Genomic DNA, 20,721 nt, shown 5'->3' with positions numbered 1-20,721 from the left:
TCATGTACTATAACTTGTTCAGACAGTCCCCAGTTGATGGGCATCCCTTCAATTTCTAATTCTTTGCCACCACATAAAGAGCTGCTATAAATATTTTTGTACACAGTTTCCCCCTCCCCCCTTTTTTGTCTTTGGTATACAGATCTAGTAGTGGTATTGCTGGATCAAAGAGTATGCACAGTTGGATAGCCCTTTGGACATAGTTCCAAATTACTCTCCAGAATGGTTGGATCAGTTCACAATGCTACCAATAATTCATTAACGACCCAATTTTCCCACATCCCCTCCAACATTTGTAATTTTCCTTTTTTTATCATAATAGCCAGTCTGATAGGTGTGAAGTGGTACCTCAGAGTTGCTTTAATTTGTATTTCTCTAATCAGTAGTGATTTAGAACATTTTTTCGTAAGACTATAGAAAACTTTAATTTCTTCTTGTGAAAACTGCCTCGTCATATCCTTTGACCGTTTATCAATCCCCTCATCATTTCTTACAGAACAATAGTATTCCTTCACTTTGTATACCATAACTTACTCCGCTGTTTCCCAATTGATGAACATCCCCTCAGTTTCCACTTCTTTGCCACCACAAAAAGAGCTGCTATAAATATTTATATATATGGATCCTTTTCCTTTGATTTCTTTGGGATATAGACCCAGTAGTGGTATTGCTGGATCAAAAGGTATGCACATTAAAATAACGTTTTGGACATTGTTCCAAGTAAATCATGAGGTACATTCAGGGAAAGGCAACTAGTCCAGTACAAATGAAGTTTTAAACTAAGTTCTTAAAAAAAAACTTCAAAACTTTTGGTGTCTTGATAATCCTGTAATTTTCAATAACAGTTTATATTTATATAGCCCACTATAGTTTATAAAGTACTTTAATAACCCTGTGAAGTAGGAGTAGTCCTACTTTACAGATGAGAAAATAGGTTCTCTAATGTAGGAAGGAAGAAAAGAATGAATGAAGAAAAGAGTAAGCCTTTATTAAGTGCCTATTGTATGCCAGGCAAATATTATCTCATTTGGTCCTTATAATACCCTGGGCACGTGGGGTTGGGAATAGGTGCTATTATCTCTATTTTATGGTTGAGGAAACTGAAACGGACAGAAGTTAATGACTTGCCCAAGGTCACATAGCTAGTAAGTGTCTGAGGTCAGATTTGAGCTAAGGTCTTTCTCACTGCAGGTCCAGTGCTCTATCCACTAAGCTACCTAGCTGCCTCTGTGTAGGTGGATGAGATGAGACTCAAAAGGTAGTTTTGAGTCAGATTGTTGATACTCTTGAATGTCAGGAAAAGGGCTAGAATTTTTTTCAGTAGACAGAGTGATTTGATGGTAGCTGTCTAAATTAGTCAGTTACAGTGGGAAGATGAATCAGAGAGAGAAGAAGTTGGAGATAAGGTACTGTTACCTATTTTTTTTTTATTGTTCTTTTACAGTTTCTTGAAATGTATCTATTACCTTCGAATTTTTATGTTTTTCTTTTTACGTATGATTCACTTTTTGGGAGGATCATCTTACATTGATGAATCACTGAAACTAGGATGTAGTAAAAGAACACTAGGAGTCGTGAAAACTTGGGTTTGAATATCATCTCCAGTACTTCCAAGGTTTTTTAATGTGGGAATGTCACCTACTATCCTTGTGCCTTAGTTTCTCCATCTAGTTAAAAAAAAAGGGTGATAATACCTGTAGTACCTTTCTCATAGTGCTACCAGATGAGATGATATATAAAGCACTTTGCAAGCCTTAAAAGTGCTCTATAAATGTCACCTTTTATTAGTAGTAGTATGATAATCATTCGGTTTTACCTTTCCTTGCTACCATTAATAATTCTTTCTTGATTTTTTTTTGGATGAAGTAATAGGCTTTTGTTCAGTTTAGCAAGTGTAGGATAGTTGAGGCCTAGGTTTATATAAACCTGTCAGCCTCCCAAAAAATTTCACTAGTCCTTTCTTTCTCTAGTTATCAAATACATAATGATGATGCGTCTGATGGTTACTAATGTATCTAGAGAGGTGTACAGAGACTATTTTATTAATTTAATACTTGAAATATCTTGAGATTTAATACATGTGGGTTGTCTCTTCAGATGTAGAGATCACCTCTTCTACCTTTTAGTAGAAAGTTTTAGTGAATCATAGTTGAAAAAAATTCATCAGATTTTCTAGTAATGGGCCTTTCCAAATTTAGTAGGCTGGTCCCTGGATAAATAAACAGATAGTCTGTCTCCTGGTACATATTTGAAACCTTTCCAGTTTTTTGAAAATTTTATAATATTAGTATCTTATTTTTCCCAATTACATGTAAAGATAGTTTTCAACATTCATTTTTGTAAAATTTTGAGTATTAAATTTTTCTCCCTCCCTTCCTTCTTTCCCCCTCCCCAAGACAGCAAGCAATTTGATATGGGTTATATATGTAAAATCATGTTAAACATAATTTTACATTGGTCATGTTGTGAAAGAAGAATCAGAACAAAAGGGAAAAATCATGGGAAAGAAAAAACAAGAAACAACAAAAAAGTGAAAATAGTATGTTTCGATCTGCATTCAGACTCCATAGTTCTTTAAATGTGGTTAGCATTTTCCATCATGAGTCTTTTGGAATTGTCTTCAATCATTGTATTGCTGAGAAGAGCTAAGTCTATCATAGTTAATCATCACACAATGTTGCTGTTACTGTGTACAATGTTCTCCCGGTTCTGTTCACTTCACTTAGCATTAGTTCATGTAAATCTTTCCAGGTTTTTCTGAAATCTGCCTGCTCATCCTTTCTTACAGAACAATAGTATTCCATTACATTCATATACCACAACTTCTTCAGCCACTCCCCAGTTGATGGGCATCCTCTCAATTTCTAATTCTTTTCTACCACAAAAAGCTGCTATAAGTATTTTTGTGTATGTGGGTCTTTTTCCTTTTTTTTTGTTTTTGATCTCTGGGATACAGACCTAGTAGTGGTATTGCTGGATCAAGAGATGCACAGTTTTAATAGCCCTTTGGGTATAGTTACAAATTGTTCTCCAGAGTGGTTGAATCAGTTCACAATTCCACTAACAGTACCTTAGTGTTCCAATTTTTCCACATTTCTCCAACGTTTATCATTTTTCTTTTCTGTCATATTAGCCAATATGATAGGTGTGAGATGGTATCTCAGAATTGTTTTAATTTGCATTTCTCTAATAAATAGTGATTTAGAGCCTTTTTTATATGATTATAGATAGCTTTAATTTCGTCATCTGAAAACTGCCTCTTCATATCCTCTATCCACTTATCAATTGGGGAATGGCTTGTATTCTTATAAATTTGACTCAGTTCTCTTTATATTTGAGAAATGAGGCCTTTATCAGAAACATTGGCTGTAAAAATTGTTTCCTAGCTTTCTCCTTTCCTTCTAATGTTGGTTGCATTGATTTTGTTTGTGCAAAACCTTTTTAATTAAATGTAATCAATATCCATTTTATATTTCATAAAGTTCTCTATCTCTTGTTTGGTCATGAACTCTTCCCTTCTCCATAGATCTGACAAGTAAATGATTCCTTGCTCTTCTAAATTTACTTATGATGTCATCCCTTATGTCTAAATCATGTACCCATTTTGACCTTATCTTCATATAGAGTGTGAGATGTTGGTCTGTGTCTAGTTCCTGCCATACTATTTTCCAGTTTTCCCAGCAGTTTTTGTCAAATAGTTCTTATCCCAGAAGCTGGAGTCTTTGGGTCTATCAAACAGTAGATTACTATAGTCATTTACTATTTTGTCTTGTATACCTAACTCGTTCTACTGATCCACCACTCTATTTCTTAGCCAGTACCAATAGTTTTGATAATTGCCACTTTATAATATAGTTTTAGATCTGGTATGGCTAGGCTACCTTCCTTTGCATTTTTCCATTAATTCCCTTGATATTCTTGAACTTTAGTTCTTCTAGATGCATTTTGTTACTATTTTTTTTCTAGCTCTTTAAAATAAGTTTTGGTGGTTTGATTGGTATGGCACTGAATAAGTAAATTAATTTAGGTAGAATTGTCATTTTTATTATATTAGCTCAGCCTACCCATGAGCAATTGATGTTTTTTCTAGTTGCTTGGATCTGACTTTATTTGTTTGAAAAGTGTTTTGTAATTGTGTTCATATAATTCCTGAATTTGGCTTGGCAGGTAGACTCCCAAACATTTTATATTGTCTGCAGTTATTTTAAATGGAATTTCTAGTTTGATAGGACCTACCCACTAGAGATTGTGCTTTATTCTCATAACCTTAGGGAATATTGGGCCATCTTTGTACTACCACATGGTGCTGAAATAGGGTGTAAGTGAAGGAAATAGAGTCATATTTTTGATTTTTAAAATGGTTATACAAATAATCACTTGCCCACTGCATATTTCAAGTTTCAACCTGATTTCTTTCAGATAAAGAATCATAAAAATTTTATTGCTGTTGTAGCCTCATAAAAAGTCTCTACTCTCAGAACCAGAACAAAAAGCGAGCATTCTGACAACCTACTGAAGAACTGAGTGTGGAAAGTTCCAAGAAATTTGGTTCAAATTTACTTATACGCTTCTTTTCTCCATCTATAGTGTCACCTGGAGGGACTGAATTGAGAATCCCAGTAGAATAAAATATTTTTCCTAAAGAGATACATAGATATTTAATTTCAATAACTATATGTATATATAAATATATATACATACACATACATACATATATGAGATTGGAATTTTCCTAATCTGCTCTCTGTGAATGTGGAATGACATTGGAGAGGTAGAGATTTGCATACTCATTGTATCCAATACAATATAGTCTGAACCCCCAAATTAAAGTAAGAATTGGCATTTACAGAATACCAAATATGACATTAAAAATTTATCAGCCCACATTATAAATGGAAAGGAAGTAGATTTCTCTTCACTCCAGGTATTAATTTAAAGGACGTAAAATATAAATAGATTACTGTTGTCCTGTTGCTAGTCAGTCAACAAGCATAATGTATCAGGTACTGAGCTAAGTCCTGGGTGTACAAAGAAAGGCAAACAAGTTCCCCGCCCTTAAGGAGCTCATATGCTTATGGGGGAGACAGTGTACAACTGTGTGCAAACAACAGCTATGTAGAGTAGAGGGAAGGTAATCTCAGAGCGAAGGCACTAGTGGGGTTGGGGGGAGAGGAGGAAAGACCTTCTGCAGAAGGTGAGATTTGGGCTGAGTCTTGAAGGCAGCCAGGGAAGGTAGGAGGTAGAGATGAAGAAGGAAAGCATTCCATGTATGGGGAACAGTCAGAGAAAAAGGCAGAGAGAGCTGAGAGACCGATTGTCAGATGCAAGGAACAGCAAGGATCAGTGTATCTGGATGATAGTGTGTGTAGAAAGGAGTGAAAAATAAGAGGATTGGAAAAGTAGGAAGGAGCCAAGTTGTTATGAACCAAACAGATGATTTTGTGTTTGATTCTAGAGGTGATAGGGAGCCACTGAAGTTTATTAAATATGGAGGTGACAGGTCAGACGTGTTTTAGGAAGATCACTTTGGCATCTGAGTAGAGGATGGATTGGAGTGCGGAGAGATTTGAGGCAGGAAAACCAACCAGCGGGCTGGCTATTGGAGTAATCAAGGCATGAGGAGGTACTTAGTCAACCATTTTATTGCCTCTTGTCAAATGACAGGGGATTGGAAGTGGGCTAGAAGAAAGGATGCTCAGGATGGCAAAGTTATATATGATGGGAAGACTCAACTCCCATATTTATGCAGTCCTTTGAAAGTGAAAACTGGTGTGTGGTGATTATTTTTTAAAACAAAAACTTCAGTTTTGATGCTAATTTTGCCCCCTTTATTTGACAGTTCATGTTGCAGCCATGGAAGGTCACCTTTATTGTTTTAAGTTCCTACTCAGTAGAATGAGAAGTGTCAAGCAGGCCTTAAAAGTCTTCAATGATAATGGAGAAAATGCAATGGACCTAGCACAGAGATTCTTCAAAGATAACATTGTACAATTTATACAGGGGGCTGAATTTGAAGGAGATAATCAAAACAATCAGGAAAGTAAGTAATTAATAAATTTAGAATTTTTCTAGTTTATCATACTAGGTTTGGTTGACTTAGATGGATTTTTAGAGCTTTGATTTCTTCTGTGGGGTTGTTTCCTTTATTAGAATAAGTTCTAAACCATCTGCATATTTTCACTCTGCACATTTCAGTCTGCATGTTCCAAAGAAGATCCATCCAATATGCTGGAGATCTCCCTCTGAGGCATTCAGTCAATAAGCAGTTCTAAGTGTTATTCACTGGAGATTAAAAAAAAATTTATAGCAGCTCTTTTTGTGGTGGCAAAGAATTGGAAATCAAAGGGATGCTCATCAATTGAGGAATGGCTAAACAAATTGTATGAATGTAATAATACTATTGTGCAATAAGAAATGATAAACTGACGGACTTCATCGTAACCTGGAATGATTTAAGTGAACTGATTCTGAGTGAGGGGAGCAAAACCAGGAGATCATTATACACGATTACAAGACACATAGTATCTGTAAGGACTAACTTTGATAGACTTGACTCCTCTCATCAATACAAGGTTCAAAGACAGCTCCAAAGACTCATGATGGAAAAAGCTATGCACATCCAGAGAAAGAATTATGGACTCTGAATGCAGATCGAGGCCAACCATTTGCTGTCTCTTTATTTTCTTCTTTTTTGTTTTCTTTCCTCCTTTCTCATGATTCATTCCATTGGTTATAATTCTTTACAACTGGACTACCATGTAAATAACTTCATTGTGAAGGTATATGTAGAATCTATGTCAGATTACATGCTATCTTGAGGGGGGAGGGGGAGGAGAGGGAGGGAGAGAAAATTTGCAACCCAAAAACTTGTGGAACTGAATGTTGTAAACTAAAAGTAAAAAATAAATTTAAGAAAAAAAATTTTGATAACTGTAAAAAAAAAAGAGGGAAAAGACAGTCCTGTTCTCAAAGAGTTCATAATCTAATGGGAGAAACAACATGTAAGCTTGAATGTACAGACAATCAATATACAGGATAAATAGGAAATGATCAACAGAGGCGAGTCGCTAAGAGGGTTGAGAAACACTTCCTGTAGAAGGTTTAACATTTGAGTTGGGACTTGAATAAAGTCAGGGAGGTGACTAGGCAGAGATTAGGAGGGAAAGCATTCTAGGCATGGGGAATGGCTAGAGAAAATACCTGGAGCAGAGCTGGAGTGTCTTTTTTGAGGAACACCTAGGAGGCCAGTATCACTGAATAGAAGAGTAAGTGGGGTGGACGACAGGGTGTGGTGTATGAAGCATGGAAAGATGTGGGCAGGGGTGTGTGTGGGTAGATTATGAAGAACATTGAATGCCAAATAGAGCACTTTATATTTCATCCTGAAGATATTATAGAGACACTGAAATTTTTTTTGAATGGGGTGGGGATGACAATGTTGGGCCTGTACTTTAGAAAAATCACTTTAGTGGCTGAATGGAGGATGGATTGCAGTGGGGAGAGAGACTTGAGACAGGCAGAGCCACCAGCAGGCTACTTCAGTAATTATTAGTGTTGAGGGCCAGAGCTAGAGTGGTGGCCGTGTCAGAGGAGAGAAGGAGGCATATATTGAGAGATATTGCAAAGGTAAAATCAGGCCTTGGTAACAGATTGGATATGGAGGGCAGGGAAGATGAGAGAATGAAGTTGAAGATGACACTTTGGTTTCAAGCCTGGGAGACTTGGATACTGGTGTTGTCCTTGACAGTAATAGGGCTTGGAGGAAAGATAATGAGTCCAGTTTTGGACATGTTGAGTTTAAGATATCTGTATGTTGGACCTCTAGTTTAAGGTGACTAATAGGCAGTTGGAGATGAGACTAGAGGTCAACAGAGTTTATAAGTTTACAAATAGTTAATAAGTAGGCTTCATAAATATAGGCATGCCTTGGAGATATTGTGGGTTTGGTTCCAGACCACTGCAATAAAGTGAATATTGCAATATAGCGAGTCACACGAATTTTTTGGTTTCCCTGTGCATATAAAAGTTATGTTTACACTATACTGTTGTCTGTTACATGTGCAATAGTATTGTGTCTAAAGAATGTACATACCTTAGTTTAAAAATACCTTACTTTTAAAAAATGCTTCATCTGAGTCTTCAGCAAGTTGTAATTTTTTTTGCTTAGTGGAGGGTCAGTGTTGTTGGCCGCTCACTTGTCAGCGTAGTGGCTGCTGAAGGTTGGGGTGGCTGTGGAAATTTCTTACAATAAAACAACATAAGGTTACCACATCAATTGACTCTTCCTTTCACTTGATCACTTAGAGGCCATTGTAGGATTATTAATTGGCCTAATTTCAATATTGTTATATCTCAAGGAATAGGGAGGCCCAAGAAAAGGGAGAAAGACAGGGGAATGGCCTGTTGGTGGAGCAGTCAGAACACACACAACATTTACCAATTAAGTTCACTGTCTTATGTGGGCATGATTCATTGTGCCCCAAAACAATTAAAATAGTAACTTCAAAGATCAGTGATCACAGACCACTATAACATATAATAATAATAATGATAATGAAAAAGTTTGAAATATTGCAAGAATTAACCAAAATGTGACACATAGATATGATGTGACCACATGCTGTTGAAAAAATGGCACTGAGACTCAGTTGACGCACAATTACCATAAATCTTCAATTTGTAAAAAATGCATTGTCTATGAAGTCCAATAAAGTAAAGCACAATAAAACAAAGTATGCCTCTAGATTTGAGAATCATCAGCTTTAGGATGCTAATTGAATCGTAGGCTGCTGATGAGATCACCAAGTGAAGTAGTGTAGAGGAAAAAAAGAAGAGGGCCCAGGACAGAGCCCTGTGGGAAACTCATGCTTAGTGAGTCTTTTAATATGTCCTGGGTGCCATTGTACCACTTGGCTTTCTATATATTTCCTTTCATTTTCATTATGTGAGTGAATGGCCTTTTTTTTTTCAAAAATACTTGATATTGATGATGTCTTTTCTTCCAATTCTTGTGTGTAAGTAATCATTGGTAATGTGGTACACCCTGCTTAAGACATATTATGTCTATTTCCATTGCCTTTCAGGTCACTGGCAATTTTATTTTTTCAAGATTCTGGTGTTCTGTGATTCACATCCTTCTAAGAATCCAAAATATTTGTGTTAATGATAGGCATTTTTGGCAGGGAGCACCTTGGGGTCATTGAAAGTACATGTAATTTTCCAAATGTGATACAATTTCTTCTTCAAATGCTTTTTCTAAACTAGACAAACACCAACAAATGTGAACATTTCTACGTATAAAGAACAGAAAAAGAGGATTGTATATGTAACCAGAAATCTGAATACATATATCTTCCCAAAACAAGTATATAATATAGCACATTAGTTCCCTAGCTGTCAAACTTGCCTGTGTTGTCCAGTGAATCCTCCTCATCTTTTCTGTGCCTTTTCCTTAAATGCTTTGTTGACACAGTTTTCTTTCTTCATTTTTGCCATTGCTCTCATTACATATACATTTAGGTAGTGTTGTGGGGAAGGGATAATCTGCTTTTTCCCATTTCTCTCATTTCACATGACCTCAGTACCCATGTTACCTTGAGTATATGGCAGAAAGCTGTGCTGATACATGAATTGTGTGAACCTGATTGAAACCTTGGTTTTGAAGTCTTGGATGAATAATGGTTTGTGTATGATAAATAATACTCTTACTTTAGGATTCTTGCTTTATTGCTTTGGAGAAGCATAGGTTAGCTGGAAAATACTTAAACTTAGAGTCAGAAGACTTGTGTTTGGTCTCAATTTTTTCCCTACCTGACTGTGACTTTGGATAAAGCACAACCTCTCTGAAACTCAATTTCCTCATTTGTAAAATGGGATTAATAATGCTTACCATATTTATTTCACAGACTTATGAAAATCAAATAATATGATGCATATAAAGCACTTTATAAAGTTCTATATAAATGTTGTCTTTTTTAACTTGACATTGCATTTGCTAAAGTAATTTCAAATGTGAGAGTGTAATATACCTGAGATAACATTAAGGGCTAATATTTGAAACTGTTCATGGAAAGTCAAAGAATAAGAGTGTGTGTATGTGTGTGTGTGCATGTGTGCACGTAGGCCATAATAAGTTTTTGTATATATGTAGTCCATATATGTAAAAACTTATTCTTTGCCGTTCTGTGAACAGTTTCAAATATATGCAGACCATCTATCTATACATATATGTAATGAAATGTTGAACATTTTCTTGACATCTTATGAATTTTTTTCTACAGATTTAGCATTTCCAGGTCATGTAGCTACTTATAAAGGAGATTTGGAGATGCTTAAGAAATTAGTGGAAAATGGAATAATCAATATTAATGAGCGTGATGATAAAGAATCTACTCTTCTTCACAGAGGTTGGTAATCATGTTTCTCATTTCTTTTTAAAAATTATTTAATATTTTATTCCTTCCCCAGTTACTCATAAAAACAATTTTTAACATTCATTTTTAAAATTTTGAGTTCCAAATTCTCTCCCTCCCTATTTTCCCTCCTCATTGTAATGGCAAGCAATCTGATATGTTATACATGTGCAGTCATGCAGAACATATTTCCATATTAGTCATGTTGTAAAAGAAAACACAAACAAAAAAAAACACAAGAAAAATATAGTAAAAAAAAAGCCTGATTTGATCTGCATTCAGACTCCATCAGTTCTTTCTCTGGATAGCATTTTTCAACATAAGTTCTTTGGAATTGTCTTGGACCATTGTATTTCTGAGAATAGCTAAGTCATTCACAGTTGAACGTTGTACAGTATTGCTGTTACTATGTACAGTGTTCTCCTGGTTCTGCTCATTTCATGTAAGTCTTTCCAGGTTTTTCTGAGAGTATTGTGCTTCTTATTTCTTATAGCACAATAGTATTCCCTAACAATCATATACCACAACTTGTTGAGCCCTTCCCCAGTTGATGGGCATCCCTTCAATTTCCAGTTCTTTGCCACCACAAAAAGAGTTGCTATAAATATTTTTGTACACATAGGCCCTTTCCCCCACCTTTTTAAAAAATTTCTTTGGGATACAGACCTAGTAGTGTTTGCTGAGTCAAAGGGTTTACACAGTTTGATAGCCCTTTGGGCATAGTTCTAAATTGCTCCCCAGAATAGTTAGATCAATTCACAACTCCACGAACAATGGATTAATTTCCCAATTGTCCCATATTCCCTCTAATATTTTTCATTTTTCTTTTCTGTCATGTTAGCTAATCTGATAGGTGTAAAGTGGTACCTCAGGGTTGTTTTAATTTGCATTTCTTTAATCAATAGTAATTTAGAGCATTTTATCATGTTATTATAGATGGCTTTGATTACTTTGTCTGAAAACTGCCTATTCATATCCTTTGACCATTTATCAATTGAGGAGTGGCTCTTATTTTTATAAATTTGACTCAGTTCTTTATATATATTTGAAAAATGTGACCTTCATCAGAGAAACTTGCCATAAAATTTTTTTTTTGCACTTATGATTACCAACTGTTATTTCCCTCCATCTTATTTTTCCCACTGTTTATTCTACTCTCTCTCCTTCCACTCTCAAAAGTGCTGCTTCTGACTACTGCCTTCCCAAATCTGCCCTCTCTTCTATCAGTGCTCTCCTCTTTTATCCCCCCCCCACTCCCCACCCTTCCCATCCCCTTGCTCTCCTATTTTCCTGTAGTGTAAGATAGATTTCTATACTCAGCTGAGTGTTTTTGTTACTCCCTCTTTGAACTGCTCCACTCTCACCTCAGTACCATAGACCTTTCCTGCTGAACTTCTAAGTTATCTTGGGCTGGAAAATTGTTTTACCCCATCCTTTTGTGGGTTCTGCCACTCTAGAATTGCTTACATTTTTCTTCTAATTCTGTTGATTTTGCTATCAGTTTGCAAAAACTTCTATTTATCTGTATTATTCATATTTTGTTGTTTCTTATGGTATGATATGGTATGATATTATTCTATTACATATGGTACATATGGTATGATATTATTCTGTTACATTCTTATGCTGTCTTTTATTTAACCTTTCTCAACTGAAGGACATTCGCCTTGTTCCTGATTTTTTTGCTAAAGCTTACAAGTAGTTGGCTATTTTTGCTTTTTGAATGACTTCCTCTTTTTAGTGTCTGTGCCTGGAGACTCATGTTTCTCCACTACTTTCTGGATGTGGTATTTCCTTCTGGTTGAGTAGCTGTGCTTTAAATTGACATGGTCTATGGGGATGGTGGGAGGACAACAGATCCCTTTTCCCCCTCTTGTTGCCCTGTAGTAAATATGCAGGGGTCTCTTCCACAACCACATGAAACTGACAAACTATCCACCTGCTGGAGAGAGGGTCTCCTGCAAGAGTGTACCCCACTGTGAGATTCCATGACTGATGAGAGGGGTGAGGAAGAGAAATGCCCTCGTCTCCTTTTTTTGTTGTTGTTATTTCAGTTGTTTCTGACTATTTGTGACCCCATTTGGGGTTTTCTTGGCAAAGATACTGGAGTGGTTTGCCTGTTTCCTTCTCCAGAGGAAACTGAGGCAGAGTTACGTGACTTGCCCAAGGTCACACAGCTAGTAAAGCCAGATTTGAACTCATGCAGAGGAGTCTTCTTGACTCTAGGCCCAGTTCTCTATCTACTGCAGCACCTAGCTTACTTACCCTAGAGCAGTGGATTCTTTCTCAGGGCCCAGGTTCTTCTCACTATTGATTCCTAACCTGCCCTCCCAGCCTGATTTATGCTCCCCTCAAAACATATTGTCTCTATGGGTTAGCTTTGCATAGCCATGCAGGGATGTGGCTGAGTGGCCTTGCTCCATTCCAACTGAATCAGAGGCATTCATGCTTTGCGAAGGGAACATTTGGGGTGTTAACACACTAATATCCCATCATCTGTTATGATATCCAATGGATAGAGGGGAATCAACTGATCAAAGACCAAATTCGCAGACAAAAGAGAGTAAGTTATTTCAGGTGGCAAAAAAGAAAAACTAAACTAAAGTTACATGAAAGAATGAGGAGACCACCCTGGCTGGGATGGAAGGGTTATTTGGAGGATATAGAGTGGAATAGGTAACATGGAGCATGATTTTCCAAAGCTTTGAATGCCATGTTCAGTACTTCAAAAATCCCCATGATTTTATAGTTGTGGAAGAGCTCCATTAGTGAAGATTGCAAATGTTCTGTGCCTTAGTAGGCATACTCCAATATATTTTGTGTCCAAACTAATACTGTATGTCATCACCTGGTGGCCAGCTTTGCAGTTATTAGCCTTTTCATAATTTTCACACTCTGCTGGTTTTTGGAGGACAGACTCACAATCAGGGGCCAGGTAGGACCTGCCAGGGCTTGTATAGCTGGCTTTGAGATCTCAGGGTCATCTTCACAGCACAAGGAGGCTTTAGAAGAGGTTCTCCCATTTTATGAGAAAAGAAAGCGTAACTGCTTGTTTGTTTGATTCAGTAATCTGTAACCGCCTCTCTTTATGTTTTCTGTTTTACTTTAGCTGCTGGTCAAGGTCACATAGAATGTTTGCAGTGGCTGATTGAAATGGGAGCTGATGTTAACATTACCAACAAAGATGGGGAGACTGCAGCTGACACAGCTAAGAAGTAGTCAAGACCACCTATTTTATACAGATTTTTTTTCCCTCCAAATTTTATATTTGTTCTCCTTTGTACTTTTCAAAGCTAACAGATAGCTTGTATTAATGAAAGACTGTCAAATGAGATAATATATTTCAAGCTCTTGGACAGCCTTACAGCGCTACATCCTTTTTCTCTTCTTCCTCCTCTTCCTTCTCCGTCTCTTCCTCTCCTCCTCCCTTTTCCTCCTCCTTCCCAACTCAGTTATTTTCTAACGTGAAAAAAGGTGTTGGTATGAAAAAGTCATATGCACTTGTTTTTTTTTTTTGCTTTTTGGCAGGGCAATCGGGGTTAAGTGACTTGCCGAAGGTCACACAGCTAGTACATGTGTCAAGTGTCTGAGGTCGGATTTGAACTCAGGTCCTCCTGACTCCAGGGCCGATGCTCTACTTACTGCGCCACCTAGCTGCCCCAATATGCACTTGTTTTTGAACTATATTTTGATACTTGGATTTGGATATAAGTACATTTGAAGTTTAGGGAATTAATGACACTTGACCAGTGAAGATATTCTTTGAATTGTCATATACCAGAGACATCTGGAAAGCGACCTAGATTTCTTCTCTTGCTCCCTTGCTTAACTGCATCCTTTTTAGCACTTCGTGTTGGAATTGGATAGCATTACCTCTCTGGCAAAACACTGTACTAGTTTACACAGAGCTATACTCCCCCACCAAACTCCCCCTCCTCCCCTTTCTGTCTAATACCTTCCCCTAAATGATTTGTTGTGGAAGGCCTTTCCTTCCATTTTTTATGGAGCTGAAGAAATGGTAATAATACAGAATTTAGAATACCAATTACATTATAGGTTCTAAAATTCAAAGGTAAGATTTGCCCTCAACAAGTTGCAGTTGTATATAATAAGCCTCCAAGGGATAGGTTAATAGTGACTGCTATAGCAGTTGGTGTCTTGTCTTACTTCAAAAAGCTTTAGATCAAAAAGGGTAAGATGATTAGCACTGGAGTAGATTCTTACTCCTTTGCACTTGTACCTATATATTTTTCTTTTTTTCAAAAGATTTTTCAAAAATAATTTGGAAACTTTCATCTGTCATCTTTGGGCAAGGGTAATCAAATTGAGCTGGTAATCTGGAGGTAAAATATTAAAACATTTAACCTTGGAAGCACCTCCCTTTCCTTATGATTTCTTTTCTACAATCAGCTGTACCACATTCCCTTTTCAAGGTTAAGGTCAGCGCATAATATTCATAAAAGTTAAAATCATAGAGACAGAGAGCAGATGGTGGGTACTTCTAACCACAAACAACCCTCACCTGTTTAATCTTCATTTCCTTTACAATACAAATGGTTAGATTCTGTACTTTTGACCTAAGAGCAAAATTCTCTAAATGCAACTCAGTGAAAAATGAACATAACCACACAGCCCAAAAAAGTCTTTTAAAACTTAAGTCACAAAAGCTTGTAATAGAAAATAGAGGAAATTGAACTGTTAGGAAGAAGTTGAAATATCTAAATTGAACTGAGACAGTGTGGCTGTATGGGAGGGTCCTTAGTTAGGATGAATACCTGAGGCTGGAGACGGCTTAGTTGGTGACTTAGTAATCTTCGTTACTCCTAAGAGTTTGCTTTCCAACAACTTTATCCTCTCAGCTTTGTGCAGGCGATGTCAATCTCTGTAGCCACTGGCACAGAAGCTACTGGTTATTCTCATCAGTGGCTTATTTTGGCTAGTCTGACAAAATCAGGTCCCTTTAATGAAACTAATTTTTATAATTGTCTTCATTTAGTTAAACAACTGAAACTAAGCAACATTGTAGTGATTGATTTTCATTTATTAGTTGTCCACACGTGGGAACTATACCTCTCCTCTCACCACCACCCCCATTATAGAGATATTACAAATAAAGAGCCACATCCTAAATTATGTTTTCCCTACATTCATCCTTCCATTCATTCAACAAACTACATATGTAATCAACAGCTATATATGTAAAGGACTATGTTCTTAAGTCTTTTCTAGCCTAAACACATTTAGATTCACCTAATCTTCATATGACATGTTTTCAAATCTATTTATTACTCTGGTCTCCCTCCTCTGGTAACACGCCAGCTTGTCTGTGTCAGTCATTAAATGTGGCTCCTAGAACTAAATAGAATATCCCAGGATAAAATGGTGGCAAGATAGGATGGGGTAGAGAGGAAGGATGGGGAAATAAGAGAATGGAGGAAGACTGACCTACTTTCTACCTATTTGACCTTGGGTTAATCACTCCAGCTCTTTGGGTCTTAATGTCCTTATATGTAAAATGAAGAGGTTGAACTAGATGATTAGTTCATTGTCTATAGCTTGGAGGGTCCCTTCTAACTCGTAAGTACTATAGTCCTATCACACTAAGTACATGGAAGTATATTATTCTACTTCCCGTAAGTTTTAAAGTTATGCAAAGTGTTTCAGACTGCATGGGGAAAGAAAATTTGAAGTTTGAAGTAGGGGTCAGTTATAGAAGTGGGGCCAGAGCTACTTGAAGTATTTGGGTTTGTTCAGACATGGGTCTGATATCTAGGAAGGCAAAAGGTAGGGAGTAGAAAGAATTAATCACTGTCACTATGGATTTTTGCTGTGGTGTTCAATTCCTTTTTTTTCCTACCTGCTGAGTGAAGGCGTTCTATAAGTTAATACTTCATATATTTATTTGGGGGGCAAACTAATATAATATAAGACATAAAATTATTTGTCTTGTGGTTAGAAAATTCTTCCCCTGTGATCATTGTGTCTGTAATGCTGTAGAAACAGTGTCTGACCTTAAGTGTCCTATAACTGGTTATGTTTTCCATTATCTGATCCATCTCAAGTTGTCGTTGATTCTTATACTTTCTCTTTGTTACTCACTTTTGGTTGGTTTACTGGTAGGTAGTCATGTGGAAAGCCTTAAATTTTGTTTAGTTAATCGTGTAGTGCAGTTACCAGAGCATGTTAGTAGTTCTTGCTATGATGAGGAGGATCTTGAATCACATCAGCTTGTGATTTTTTTTTGTCTCCAGGTTTGCCCATTTGTCCGCAGTGTCACTTTTAGAGGGGCTGCAGAAATATGAAGTTGAAGAAAATACTGAAATTGATGACCAAGATGTGAAGTTTTTTGAAAGACATGGTGTCGAAGGAAGCACAGATGCAAAGGATGAGTTATCTCAGAGTGAAGCAGAAAAAACAGATGCACGAAGTGAGCCTGTTTTCTTTATCTCAATGTACCTTTTATCATCATCCATATTATTAGCCTTGAAGAAGTACTATAACCAAGGACTTTTTTTTCTCTTATGTAACTGCTTTCTGCAAAGATTTGGATATGATTCTAAGGAAAATCACAGTTCAACCAAATAAAAAAGTATTTTGTACCAGTTGGGTGCAATGTACTGTATTTGGTGCTGTGGGAGTAAAACAAAGATGAATAAAGGAGAGGGACCATTATCTAAGAAGCCTGGAAATACGTAAACATCCATTCATCCTTCCAGTCATTCAGCAAACTATAGATATAGAGAGGGACTATGCTTTCCAGTCTTTTCTTCTAAAAGACTTTAGAAAACCTAAATTAATGGTTCCATATTTAACTAACAACGGAAGAGTTGTTACATAGTAGCATATGATTAATTGCCAAATGAATTGTTATGAAAGTTGAGAGGGAAAAATCACTTGAGGCTGCATGGCTCATATCAGACTTTACAGAGGCAGTGGATTTTAGCTAGATCCAGAAGACTTGCAGGATTTGGATAGATGGGGCGGGGGGGGGGGGAGGGGGTGGAAGAGTACATTTCAAAAGATATCTCATTCATTTGTTTTCCCAAATATTTGAGAGCCTGCTGTGTCACACACTTAGGATCATGTCACACAGATTCAGAGCTGAAAGGAACTTTAGAGAACACCTGGTCCAACCACCTCATTTTATGGATGGGGAAAGGAAGTGATTTGCCCAGAGCCATGCAGGTTCTAAGTGACAAGGCCAGGATTCAAACCCAGATTCTCTAATTCCAAATCCAGAGATCATTTTGAGAGTATTGTGAAAGCACATTAGGAATAAAACTATCTAAATTGTAAGTACCTCTTTTGACATACCTGTTTATGTTTCATTGTAAAGTAGTATTTGATGTTATAAAAATTATATTTTATCCATTCTTAATTTAGAAACATTTTTAAATTATTAAATTAAAGTAATTTTAGTTTTGAGCTATTTGATTCACATAATAACAAACTTAATCATCTCTCTTAGGTCTATATAATAATAATTTCTCAAAATCATTCAATATTTCTGTATTTTTAATTTTTGTTTTTATTCATTTCATCATTTCCTATGTTTAAAAATGTCAAGAGATTTTAACTTTTTGTAACAACCAAAAAAACCCTAATTCTAAGTTTGAAAATGTGAGTATTCAAAATTAGTATTTTTAATAAGTTAATTTATTTATTTTTAGCTTTTAACATTCACTTCCATAAGTTTTAAATTTTCTCCCCCTCCCTCCTGTCCCCCTCCCCAAGACAGCGTGCAATCTGACATAGGCTCTACATACACATTCCTGTTAAACATATTTTCACATTAGTCATGTTGTATAGAAGAATTAAAATGAATGGGAGTAACCATGCGAAAGAAAAACATAAAAAAATTGAATAGTCTGCTTCTATCTGCATTCAGTCTCCATATTTCTTTTTCTGGATGTGGATGGCATTTTCCAACATGAGTCTTTTGGAATTGTTTTAGGTCCTTGCATTGCTGAGAAGAGCTAACTCTATAAGTCAGTCATCACATACTGTGACAATATTGCTGTTCCTGTGTACAGTGTACTCCCGGTTCTGCTCACTTCACTCAGCATCAGTTCATATATGTCTTTCCAGGTTTTTCTGAAGTCAGCCTGTTCATCATTTCTTATAGTACAATAGTATTCCATTACATTCATATACCACAGTTTGTTCAGCCATTTCCCAGTTGATGGGCAGCCCCTCAATTTCCAGTTCTTTGCCACCACAAAAAGAGCTGCTATATAAATATTTTTGTACACATGAGTCATTTTCCCATTTTTATGATCTCTTTGGGATACAGTCCCCAAATTAGTATTTATAATACTAATAATATTTGTATTCAAAAATAATATTTATGTTAAAAATGAGCAGGATAGTTAGAGAAACTTGCCTTATTGGGTGATGTTGTTGCAAATCTGTTGCCCTAAACCATCAGGGGAACTTTCTTTCTCAGTCCTACTATCAGACCAATTTTTACAATCTCCATGAAATACTTTCTTCTTGTTCAACTGGCAAATTTTAATTCTTAAGGCAAGCACTTATCAAATGCTCTCTTGTCCTTGAATGATGGTGGTAGTGGAGGATAATGGGGCTGATAAGGCAGGAAAATAGGTCAATTCAATGGGCTCCAGCAAAAAAATCCTTCTGAGGAATAATGGCAACACACAGTTTGCTAAAGTAAACAGGTCAAGCCAGAGTTCTCAGGGTAACAAATCCAAGGTAGACTGAAGGCAGGAAAAATGTTCATAGTAATTGGTGAGAACTGGGGAAGTCCCATAGATTCACAGGGAACGTTAATAGGGAAGGAATTTATAGGTATTGATGAAATAATACTTTATTTCACACAGTTTATCTCCTAAAGGCAGCAGATAAATTCTGATGGCGATGTGTTAGCTATGGTCTCTCTTTAGCCTTAGTACATTATGTAATAATAATACTGAAAGCCCACATCTATATAATCCTCTAAGGTTTTCAGAGCACTTTGACCACAGCAGCCACATAAAGTAAGGATAGGATTTTTTGTTTGTTTATTTGTTTTTTGTTTTATTGGTCTAGCATCCTAAGGAAGAGCATGTAGCCCTAATCTAATCAAGATTACAACACCACATTTGTTTTACAGTAAGAGCTTATGAAAAGGTTGTAGAATTGAGACGACTTCTAGAAATTGCTGAAAGTAACTATAAACAGCTGGGAGGGATATCAGAAGGAGACATAAGACAGAAGAAAGAAGAGCAAGAGTCTGAAAGGTAATGTCCTCAGGAATTAATCATTTTAAAAAGTTTTTGGATACCTTTCCAAATATTAGCTGAGGACTTGTCGATCAGCAGTTTTTACCTATACCTATTAAAATGGTATTAGATTTAATCCTTTCTATTTCCTCAGAATTCTGATAAAGAATAAGAATCTGCTATTTTTCAAGAACTCATCTAACTTTTATCTGTAATATAGCAGGGCCTTGCTACAGTTTCAATTGCAAGTATGTAAAGAACCCTTGCATAGTGATAATGGGGTGATTACCTCATAACCAGAGATCCACCCCAGCCTCCTTGAGCTGTTTTTCTTCCCCACCCCCTATCTCTCACCAAGGCGGTATATGTTGACTATAAGGGATGATGCCAGCAGTGGTTTCTCTTTCACCTTTCCTCTTCCTCACTACCATGGTCTTCATTTCTCATTGTTCTGCCCTTATCTGGTTCTTTGCCTTGTAGCTCACTGCCTACCCTTCCTCCCTCATTAATTTATGATGTAAGGGAGTTTCATGCATCATTCAGGTAGGTGACTTTTTATATCCTGGCAGTTATAATACCATGCTTCTGATTGTTACTGCTAGAACATGAGAGGAATGAACTTGCAAGGGTAGTGAGTCTTTCCTCCCACTACCAACTTGCCTGCCTTTCTTCTAGACAGAGTGGAGGTAGGAGCAAGGGGTTACAAGGTCTACTGCTTAGCAACTTCCAGTCTTCTGTGGGAGAACCTTGGTAAACCAAGCTGGGTTGTTTTGAGGTCTCCTCCTCCCCACCCTACTTTGCCCTTTCTAAATCTTTTCATACCTTAGTGTCGCTTGTCTCTCCCCTAGTCTTCTAATAACCTCCCAGTTCTTTCTGCTGTCAAATAGGATTTCAAAAAGGGAGCTGACACACTCATATGAAACTCAAGTTGCTGATAAGGATCAACTGAGTTTATTCCTCAAGGAGTATTTGCATTTTAAAGATCCCTGGAAGCTAGTAGAAGAAATATTTGGGGGTGGGAGGTAGGGCTGCATGGCCTTCCAGACTACTTTGAAGTCACTTGCTGAATAGACTCTTTCTGCCTACAT

General features: G+C 36.7%; 1 protein-coding gene across 2 annotated transcripts in view; it reads left to right on the top strand.

The window, feature by feature from the left end:
- The window catches only part of ANKRD42 (ankyrin repeat domain 42), a 72,496-nt gene that overhangs the window by 36,281 nt on the left and 15,494 nt on the right, over window positions 1-20,721 (top strand). For both annotated transcript variants that reach the window (XM_036747140.1, XM_036747139.1), the window contains exons 6-10: window positions 5,840-6,040; window positions 10,281-10,406; window positions 13,522-13,627; window positions 16,664-16,839; window positions 19,525-19,651. In XM_036747140.1, the coding sequence (XP_036603035.1) occupies window positions 5,840-6,040; window positions 10,281-10,406; window positions 13,522-13,627; window positions 16,664-16,839; window positions 19,525-19,651 (736 nt within the window). The remainder of the gene's footprint in view (window positions 1-5,839; window positions 6,041-10,280; window positions 10,407-13,521; window positions 13,628-16,663; window positions 16,840-19,524; window positions 19,652-20,721) is intronic.

This window comes from Trichosurus vulpecula, chromosome 2 (assembly GCF_011100635.1).
Source record: "Trichosurus vulpecula isolate mTriVul1 chromosome 2, mTriVul1.pri, whole genome shotgun sequence".
In the NCBI taxonomy this organism is placed as follows: domain Eukaryota; kingdom Metazoa; phylum Chordata; class Mammalia; order Diprotodontia; family Phalangeridae; genus Trichosurus; species Trichosurus vulpecula.
The sequence above is the reverse complement of the archived record's forward strand: the minus strand, read 5'-3'. Positions and strand labels throughout refer to the sequence as shown.